This window comes from Gossypium raimondii, chromosome 12 (genome assembly GCF_025698545.1).
Source record: "Gossypium raimondii isolate GPD5lz chromosome 12, ASM2569854v1, whole genome shotgun sequence".
NCBI classification, from domain to species: Eukaryota; Viridiplantae; Streptophyta; class Magnoliopsida; order Malvales; family Malvaceae; genus Gossypium; species Gossypium raimondii.
The window spans coordinates 45,557,666-45,568,683 of record NC_068576.1 but is presented as its reverse complement, the minus strand read 5'-3'; the positions used below and the strand labels follow the sequence as shown (position 1 = coordinate 45,568,683).

The 11,018-nt window shown below is 34.6% G+C and overlaps 2 protein-coding genes across 2 annotated transcripts; one reads left to right on the top strand and one right to left on the bottom strand.

The window, feature by feature from the left end:
• Positions 1 to 741, top strand: LOC105764438 (basic leucine zipper 43). Its single transcript, XM_012583003.2, has one exon. It carries the CDS (start codon positions 42 to 44, stop codon positions 630 to 632), a length of 591 nt encoding a protein of 196 aa, XP_012438457.1. The 5' UTR covers positions 1 to 41; the 3' UTR covers positions 633 to 741.
• Positions 742 to 6,568: 5,827 nt separating this feature from the next.
• Positions 6,569 to 7,126, bottom strand: LOC105764439 (phytosulfokines 3). Its single transcript, XM_012583004.2, has 2 exons — positions 6,990 to 7,126; positions 6,569 to 6,900 (listed from the first exon to the last, which is right to left on the bottom strand). Exons 1-2 carry the CDS (start codon positions 7,092 to 7,094, stop codon positions 6,781 to 6,783), a joined length of 225 nt encoding a protein of 74 aa, XP_012438458.1. The 5' UTR covers positions 7,095 to 7,126; the 3' UTR covers positions 6,569 to 6,780.
• Between the last annotated feature and the right edge of the window lie 3,892 nt (positions 7,127 to 11,018).

Sequence of the window (11,018 nt, the reverse complement as noted above, 5' to 3'; positions counted from 1 at the left end):
CAACCCTTCAGCCTCAGACATCGACTTCAAAACTTTAAACCATGGTTCCTAGTGAGCTCAGTACTGGACTTCACTACCTTGCACCAGAAAACCCGATCCTGATTCCAGACAACCTTGGAATGATGCAAAACACAATCCCAGGTTTTCATTTCGATAGATTCTTAAACATCCAATCCAATTCCCACATCCCACTGCCCGCTCATGAATTCATTGCACAGTCCTTGTGTACTTCAACTTCAGATGAAGCGGAGGAACACCAGCTGAGCAGGATCATCGACGAGCGGAAACAACGAAGGATGATATCGAATCGAGAATCCGCTCGTAGGTCGAGGATGCGGAAACAGAAGCACCTGGATGAACTTTTGTCACAGGTAGTCAGGCTTCGAAATGAGAACCAGTCTCTCATAGACAAGTTGAAACATGTATCAGACTGCCATGACCAAGTTGTTCAAGAGAATGCAAGACTCAAGGAAGAAGCCTCCGATCTTCGTCGAATGGTGACGGACTTAAGAACTGGCAGCCCGTATTCTCTAGCATTGAGAGAGCTGGAAGACGTTCCCTGCTACACTGCTTACCTGAGAGCTGAGCCGACAAACCAATCCATTGCTAACTCTGTAGATTTGCTATATTAAGATGAGAGTTACACTTATGCCGCAATAAATAACAATCCTATCAGTCTATGTTCCTCCTTTTCCTTAGTTTTAGCCACGCAATAACATCTATTAATCATTTTAAATACTAGTTGAAACAACTGTTTGCGGCTCTTCTCGCCGCATAACATATCTATGGCAGAAAATGATATCAGCAATAGTAATCCATCAGAAGCAAATCAAACACTCAATCATGACTTTTAACCATTAACCTTTTTATCATTATGAACCCACCAACTCTGGTTATAGAAGTTTCACTTGAGATATGAATTAGAGAAACAACAGTATATAGCACTGAGAATCCTCACGGATGATATGAATTTTATGTATTGGATTGTAAAGAAACAATTTGGTTTTAAAGTGGTGGTCTTTTCAATGAACAGGGTCCAGTCATGCCACAAGTGCAGTCCCCATAAAGGCAGTTCAATCTCCAGTGTTGGTCACAATAACAGGGACAACATGACAAATGATAGTGGAGGTGGCTGCTAATAGTGGCTTCATCATTCAAACAATTACTATATACCAACTACCAAGCGCAAAACATTAGAAAAAGGCTATCCATTAACATAACCCTAAACTACTATTTTTAAGCTTTTTGATGAGAGGCATCGATCAATTTGCCTGCCTAACAACTTGAGTTTGTTGAGCATGGACTGCAATGCAACAAGTAACCATAATGCAGACCAGCAGCAGCAGACCAGCATTCGAGCAGAACCAGAAGCTGCTTGTTTCATTTTGTTTATTTTGATCTTTTTGTAAAGTTATCAAGTTGATATGTAACTTGATTTCTAAAGTTAGTAGGATTTGAATATGATGGATGTAATAGTTGATTTGTTTCAGCTTTTTAACTTGTATTATTTTTAATTGGCAACTTGCCAAATTGGTGGGAGCAGTTACAAGTTTAGGTAACTGACATGTTATTTTTGTAACATCTTATATTTTGAAAATGGGAATGAAAGCAACATGACTTCTTCAGTTACTTGCTGCTGTTTGGAGTTTTTCTTTCTTTCTTTTAGTTTGCTGTTTATGTGCTTATGCTCTTGGTTGCTTAGTTGCTGCTGCCATTGTTCTAACAAATGGTAATCAAAGCCTCTTGTCTTTGAGGACCTCTGTTGTTTAATTCTTTTCTGTTTTAAAACAAACTTAAAAAGAAATCAAGTTTGTCAAACCTGTTTCAGCAACATGAGCTTTGCGCCTCCTCCACCACCAGTGTTTGCTAGAGAGAACTACCACATTTGGGTAGTTAAAATGAAAACTTACCTCCAAGCACATGACATGTGGAGTGTAGTTGAGAATGATGTTGAGCCACCACCATTAAGAGCAAATCCAACCATTGCTCAGATCAGGCAGCATGGTGAGGAGCGAGCCAAGAAGCACAAAGCCATGGCCTACCTACAGAATGGTGTGTCTGATGTGATCTTTACTCGCATCATGGCCTGTGACTGACCTAAGCAAGCATGGGACAGGCTGAAAGAGGAGTTCATGGGATCAAATAAGACTAGACAGCAACAAGTTATCAACCTTAGAAGGGAATTTGAAAATTTGAAATTGAAGGAGTCAGAAACTATCAAGCAATATTCTGATAGGATCATGGCTACTGTGAACAACATCAGACTCCATGGAGAAGATTTTAGTGACAGCAGGGTTGTTGAGAAAGTGATAACCACTCTTCCTAAAAGGTTTGAGTCAAAAATCTCCTCACTAGAGGACTCGATGGATCTCACAACCATCTCCTTGTCTGAGTTGGTTAACTCACTATATGCACTTGAGCCGAGAAGGGCTAGCAAACATGAGGAAAATCCTGAAGGTACTTTTCAAGCATAGGTCAGAGAAGGCTCTAGCTCAAGTCAAAAGGCTAAGAAGCCTTGGTTTGAAAAGAGGGACAGATCAAAGAAAGATGCAGACAGAAGGAGGTTTCCACCATGCATTCACTGTAAGAAGACTAACCACTTGGAAAAGTACTGCTGGAACAGACCAGATATCCAATGCAAAAGTTGCAAGCAGTATGGCCATCATGAGAAGATTTGTAGAAATAAAGAAAAGGTACAAGTACAGCCAATACAAGCCAAGATTGCTGAGAATCTTCTGGCTCAGGAGGAGCATATCTTCACTGCCTCATGCTTTGCAGTCAATAGCAAATATAGCTGGCTTGTGGACAGTGACTACTCACATCACATGGCAGCTGATGAGAGCATGTTTAAGAACCTTGACAGGAGTTTTACCTCGAAGGTTAGAATAGGAAATGGGAACTTGATTGAAGCCAAGGGCAGAGGTGATGTTGTGATCAACACTGGTTCAGGTAACAAAGTGGTTTCAGATGTTCTCTATGTGCCTGAAATAGATCAAAACCTACTTAGTGTAGGTCAGTTGGTTAAGAAAGGTTACTCCCTAGTTTTCAAGAATGATTCTTGTGTCATTAGTGATGTTCATGGTAGAGAGATTGTCTCAGCACCTATGGCAGTTAAGTGTTTCATGCTGGATGTAAGCAAGCTTGAGAGAAAAGCCTACACAAGCTTAACTGACAGTACTGATCTATGGCATAAAAGGTTTGGCCATGTCAATTTCAGGTCACTAGATTTGCTGCACAAAATGAGTTTGACTGAAGACATGACCAAAGTTGAGGTCAGTGAGTCTGTTTGTGAAGTGTGCCAGCTTGGTAAACAAGCTAGGTTGCCTTTTCCAGTTAACCAAGCATGGAGGGCTCGAGAAAGGCTTGAGTTGGTGCACTCAGATGTTTGTGGACCAATAAAGACCCCTTTATTGAATGGTAGTAAGTATTTTATACTGTTTATAGATGATCTGACCAAATTTTGCTGGGTGTATTTTATGAAACAGAAGTCAGAAGTGTTTGAAGTCTTTGGAAAGTTTAAGGCTTTGGTAGAAAATCAAACAGGTCACAGGATTAAGGCCTTGAGAACAGACAATGGTTCTGAATACTTGTCTGAAAGATTTCAGAAACTATGTGAGCAGGCTGGGATTCATTATCAGTTGACCACAGTGTACACTCCTCAGCAAAATGGAGTGTGTGAGAGAAAGAACAGAATAGTGATGAATATAGCCAGGTGTTTGTTGTTTCAAAGCAAGCTTCCAAGCATTTTTTGGGTTGAAGGTGTCAACACCTTAGTGTACCTGCTTAATAGGTTGCCAACACATGCTGTGAAGGATAAAACCCTTTTTGAAGCATGGTATGATCTTAAACCAGCTGTTTCTCATTTGAAAGAATTTGGCTGCATGTGTTATGTACTTGTACCTGCAGAAAGAAGAACCAAACTTGAGAAGAGGTCAGTTCCAGGTATATTTGTTGGTTACAGTAGCTGCAAGAAGGGCTACAGAGTATTTGATCCCTCAACCAAGAAGATTTTGGTAAATAGGGATGTCAAATTTGATGAAGGAATGTTTTGGAGTCTAAATGGCTCTGACACAAGTCAGTTTGAAGAAGAGCAGATTGATAGCAACTTAGAATTGATAGAAAATGAAGTCAGTAATGCCAATGTAGATGATACTCCTGTGAGAGGGACCAGGTCCATTGCTGATATCTACCAAAGATGCAATGTAGCCATTGTTGAGCCTTCGAGCTATGAAGAAGCTACAAGAAACAAGAGCTGGAAGAAAGCCATGGAGGTTGAAATAGATATGATCAACAAAAATGACACTTGGTCTCTAGTAGACAGACCTGATCAAAAGAAGGCCATAGGTGTCAAGTGGGTTTTCAGGGCCAAATTCAATGCTGATGGTTCTTTGAACAAGCACAAGGCAAGGCTAGTGGTGAAAGGGTATAGCCAACAGTTTGGCATTAATTTTGAGGAGACATTTGCTCCAGTGGCAAGGCTGGATACCATAAAGCTTCTGTTTGCCTTGGCTGCACAGAAGCAGTGGAGGGTTCATCAACTCGATGTCAAGTCAGCTTTTCTGAATGGTCTTCTCAAGGAAGAAATTTATGTTGAACAGCCTGATGGTTTTAAAATCCAAGGAAATGAGGACAAAGTTTATAGGCTAAAGAAGGCTCTTTATGGACTGAAACAAGCTCCTCGAGCCTGGTATGACAGGATAGATGCTTACCTGTCTGGGCTCAATTTCGAGAAAAGCTTGAGTGAGCCAACTCTGTTTGTAAAGAAGTCTAAAGATGAAACTTTGCTAATTGTCTCAATATATGTGGATGACTTATTGGTGACTGGAAGCAGGGTCGAATTGATTCAGGAGTTCAAAGAAAAAATGCAAGACATGTTTGATATGACAGATTTGGGAATCATGACTTACTTCCTTGGTATGGAAGTAAACCAGTTTGATTGAGGCATTTTTATCAGCCAGCATGCATTTGCCTTGAAAATTCTCACTAAGTTTCATATGGAAAATTGCAAACCAGTGAACACACTATTAGCTATGGGAGAGAAACTGACCAACTATGGAAATCAGGAAAAGGTTGATGAAAGGGAGTATAGAAGCTTGATTGGTTGTTTGCTCTATTTAACAGCAACCAAACCTGACCTTATGCATGCAATTAACTTATTGTCTAGATTTATGCACAGCTGCAACATAACCCATTTGAAGGCAGCTAAGAGGATACTCAGGTATGTCAAAGGCTCTTTGAAGTTTGGAGTAATGTTCAAGAGAGGAAGTGAGTTGAAATTAACTGGCTACTTAGATAGTGACTGGGGTGGATCGATTGATGATATGAGAAGTACCTCGGGCTACTTCTTTACACTTGGTTCGGGAGTTTTCTGTTGGAGCTCAAAGAAGCAGCAGACAGTAGCTCAGTCAACTGCTGAAGCTGAATACATAGCAGCAGCTGCAGCAGTGAGTCAAGCTATTTGGCTTAGAAAGTTGCTATGTGATTTGAATGAAGAGCAACTTGAGCCTACTGAACTTATGGTGGACAACCAGTCAGCAGTTGCCATTTCCAAAAATCATGTTTTTCATGGCAAAACTAAACATTTTAAACTCAAGTTTTATTTTGTTCGAGAGGCTGTACAATCCAAAGAAGTATGTCTTTACACATTGTAGCTCACAAGACCAATTGGCTGACATTTTGACAAAGTCTCTTGGCACAATTAGGTTTGAATTCCTAAGGGATTCGATTGGTGTTTGTTGCCTAAAGTCCAAGGAGGAGTGTTGAGCATGGACTGCAATGCAACAAGTAACCATAATGCAGACCAGCAGCAGCAGACCAGCATTCGAGCAGGACCAGAAGCTGCTTGTTTCATTTTGTTTATTTTGATCTTTTGTAAAGTTATCAAGTTGATATGTAACTTGATTTCTAAAGTTAGTAGGATTTGAATATGATGGATGTAATAGCTGATTTGTTTCAGCTTTTTAACTTGTATTATTTTTAATTGGCAACTTGCCAAATTGGTGGGAGCAGTTACAAGTTTAGGTAACTGACATGTTATTTTTGTAACATCTTATATTTTGAAAATGGGAATGAAAGCAACATGACTTCTTCAGTTACTTGCTGTTGTTTTGAGTTTTTTTTCTCTTTTAGTTTGCTGTTTATGTGCTTATGCTCTTGGTTGCTTAGTTGCTGCTGCCATTGTTCTAACAGAGTTCAGCCCAGGTTTACTTGTTTTCACCAAAAAGCATCGACATCAAAGCACAGGCTTCACTTGCTCTTTATATTGTTCAAATGTAATTTGTCATTGCTCGAAACTTCATCTGTTGGTTTCAGAATCTCATCAGCTCTTGAGATTTCTGAATCCTAATAAGCAATAAACTTGATGGCTCAGGACCCAAATTGACGCAAGAAAGAAGTTAGATTTCATTATGGGAGCACGTGTATTCCACTTATGTCCAATTAATAAAAAGTATATTCATGCTTTTAAAGTTTTCCAGATCACTAATTAATTTATATCAGATAAGAGTGTCAAAACACGAAAAAGAAAAAGGAAAAACCCTAAAGGGCCAATCTGAAAATCCAAAGCTCCTGCATGAGAATTCTGTCTGCATTATTTTTCTAGTGTTTTTTTTTTTCTGGTATGATATGATCATTGATCGGTCTATCAGATTCATTTAATACATGCTATGATTTCGATTTACATAGTTTAAAACCTTTATCAATGGCAAAAAACATAAGAAGTAAGCAGTTTAAGTTGTGAACATTCCGGAGAAGTGAAGATTGGAATTCATAGAGAAAAGATCATGGAGCATCATTTTCCTGGGTATAAATATAATCCGTATGAGCAGCCAATGACCTTCTAATCATACATTCTTCATCATTCAAACCTCTGCACTCGCCATCAATGAAACTTATCGATTCCTGTAAATCGTTAACATAGAAAAAAATCCAGTAAAAATATGCCCACTAAATAAAGAATAGATATGTTCCAGGGAAGAAAATTAACTTACTGGTGTAGAAAATGGTAGCTTCTGAAGGTCATTGGAAAGAGGCCTGCCTTTTGCAGTTGATAGCAGAAGCAAAGCCAATATCAAGAAAAAGAAGCCCTTTGCCATTGTTTTGTTGTTTGTTTTTTTTTTTTTTTTAACTTTTTGCAGTTTGAAGAGAGCTCGGAGAAAGGAGTTAAGCAATAACAACTGCAGTCAGTATTATTTATATGAGGTTTAAGTTTTTAGATTTTGATTAGTTTATTTATGTTATGTTTTTTTTAATCAATTTATTGATTATTTAATATATTGAACCAAAAAAATATGGATTAATATATTCCGTTATATTCATATGATTTGTATATGTTATTTATACTTTCCCGTATCATATTTGTATGTAATTTCATAAAAGGAGCAATAAAATCATCAAAAAAGCCAAAAAGTCAAAAGATTGGCAAAGTCCAGTTGGGGGACAGGGATGACATTATTTCCTAGGAAACATCGCCATTGATGAACATCATCGAGAAGTGTATTTTCATTTTCCCATTTTCAGGGTTTAGGGACGATGCAGAGAGACTTACATGTAAAGTAAGCTGTACATGCAGATGCATGCACGTGAGCACCTGTCTACTTCTTGTTGGAATACAATAGTTAATTCATTATTTGACCTATTTAATTTGTATTTATTTTCATTTAATATTGGTTAATATACTTGAAAAACCCTTAAACTATTATATTTTGTTTAAACAAGCCCTTAGGTTATTTTGTAGTTAAATAAGCCCTATAATTTTTATCCATGAAAACCCTTGATGTTAATGTTAATGTAAAAATGATTTGAATTTTTAAACTAATTTACATTTTATGTCGATATAAATTTTATGAGAATAATTTATTAAATAAAAATAATATAATATATTTAAAAGTAAAAAAATTATTTTAAAATTTCTTGAAAGTGTTTATATACATAACCTACTTAATCATTTGTTTGAAAATTTTGATTACTCTTTTAAATTGTATGTTAAAATTAAAAGTATATAAAATTTATATTGTATCAACCAAAAATTAAAAGCATAAAATTCAAAATAAATTTTCTTTACTATTAAAATCAAGGGCTCTTTTAAATAAAAATATAAGATAGAGATTTATCTAATTACAAAAATAGTTTAAAGACTTATTTAAATAAAGTGTAGTAGTTTAAGGGATTTTTTTTTAGTTTATTAGCCATTAATATTAAAAAGGTTCTTTTTCATTACATTAAAAGAAAAGATTTTTATTGTTGATTGAGTCTTAGGTCGATTAGCATCGGTATTATTGCCGGTGCAGGAGAGACTGAGTGCGAATGCGCTGAAGCGTATTATCCTTCTATTTAAGGGTATTAATGGCAGTTCTAAGTATTGTATAAAAATAAAAGGTTTTTATTTCAAATTATTTGTCTATTTTTTATAAATTTATCTTAATCAAAATCATTAAGCATTAACAAAAAAATGCATCCTCATTATTATAAGATGCAATTTACTTTTGAATACACACTGGTTATAAAAGTTTATTGGCATATTACCACCCAAAAAGTAGTTTATTTGCATATATAAATTCTAGATTAAAATATACTTTAATTTTTGTACTCTTAATCTTTATATTTATGAATTTAATCCTATTTTTAGATTTCAAAATTCAGATTTAATTATTAACAACATTAAAATCCTTCTATTAAATTTATTGGTACTCTGTAATAAAAAATTTGCATTCTAATAAACTTGAATCTAACAGAATAATTTTAAGAGTGTCAACAATTGAATTGCACTTTTAAATCTAAAAAATAGAGAAACTAAATTTTAATATCTATAAAAGTACGGGGACACCTAAGTTTTTATTGTAAACTTATAAATCGCGGCTTAAATCACCGACACGTTTAAAAAAGTTGTAATTAATTAATAACTTATTAAACATGTCGAGGACAATGCCATGAGAAACCAAGCAGTTTAGCATTCCAATGAATTGAGAATCAAATATTAATGGAATTTTTAAAAAAATACTCCAATAAAATAAATATATATACACATTATTAATTTAAAGATAGTTATGAGAAATAAATTATAGCATTTTAATCGATTCACAAGCTCTATGTCAGGCTCTAATTAATATATTAAAGAATATGAATTCATTGATTAATAGTTAAACCGATTACGTTTTATGTGTTTTTGTGTATTATTGTTGTATTTAAATTACTTTATATATATTTTATAAAATTTAATTTGTGAATGATGTTTGTAATGTAAATTTTAAATGATGTTAAGAGGAAGGAGTTGGAAGCTTGGGTGATGATTTTACTCGGTGGCGTATGAAGAGTTGTAAAAGATTGTAGGTGTCTTTGGCTTAGTAAAAAAGTAGAAAGAGAAACATTATTCCTCTTCAAGGGCATAGGAGAGTACTAATAAATGAAGGTAATCTTGTGATATTTTTTTATTGGGTTAAGCCATACATCGAATGTTAGTAGGACATTATCAAATTGAGTTCATTTAGAGTGATTCAGGACACTTCTAAGCAATTCTTAAAATTTGGATGTATTCGGGACATTTTTAAGTCAAAACAGTGTAAGTATAAGGATTAGAAGCACATGTATCAATACCTTTGAGCTAGGTATTGGTACCCTAGCGAAGTTATTGTAGATTTGTTTTCATTCTAGAAGTTAGGTACTGGCACCCCAAGTGTAAAGAACCCCAAAACATGTCAAAATGCTCTCTTTTCATGCCAATATCATTACCTTTCATTCCCATACCTCAATTATCCATTTTAAACATAAAGCACCATCAAAATAACATGTGATACAATATAAATATATGTGTGTATATTCCAAACAAGTTCACAGAGCTAACAAAATACTCAAAGTTTACTAAGTTTTTCCACTAGTAATCTCAAACATGTACTTAAATTAAACCTATCTACATGTCATAAACTAATATCAAAAGATTAAATCCATACTCTCTTCTAAGCCTTGAGATGTGATGAGATGAGTTGAGATAGAAACTTCACTCTAAAGCTTCAAGTCAAGCCTCTACCTACACATTGAAAAATAATGCATTAAGCTTATGAAAGCTTAGTAAATACATCAAAAATTAAATTTACCTTTACAACTAACAAATGTTAACATTCAACTTATAATAATATAAAATGAAATTAAATAAAGGTTAAGCATTAACAATTCTCAACTATCTTCTTATATGACACTTACTAAGTTCACTAATAAATTCCATTTTTTTGTTTCATGTTAGCCTATATGTAGACTCAATAGAACACACAAGATATGCAAAAAGAACACTGAATTACTAGCACAAATATGCGTACATTGATATGCACGAAAGTGAAAAGTCATTGAAATAGATCGAAATGCTTCTGTCACTAGCACCAAATTGCAGTATCACTGTATTGCATCAAAATGCCACTATCATTAGCACGCATAAAAATTCCTAATGGCATGTCATCTATATCCTACTAGTTTCATATCTTACCTACATGAGCATTAAATATGCTAAAATCATCACATTCACTTAACAATTAATGGTGATTCAAACTTTACACTCTTCTACAATTTAGTCCTTAATTATATCAAATTTAATCATCATTAAAATATCACTTGGCATTTGATTCACTATCATAAAACACTTAATTTAATTTCTATATCTAATAATTTTGTTTTACTTATCTAATTTTTGTAAATTTTTCAATTTAGTCCTCTTTACAACAAATTCACTACATGTAAATTATTTTTCTTTGTCATTTAAATTCATCTTTTGACATCACTATTTTAAAATCGATTTCATAGTAATTATCAATCATTATCTTATATAATTTACTTACATAAATGTTACTATAACAAATTCAATAAATTTTCACTTAAGTTTTATTAGGTAAAGTGAAAATTTTGAGGTACTGACAGCCAAGTGTTTGGATGAGCTTCCTTCTTCTTCATTCACTTTTTAGCTACTTCTTTTCCCTTATCACCAATTTGAGATTCACCCATCTTCTCTTTTTCTTTGTTTTCATAAGAAAACATAT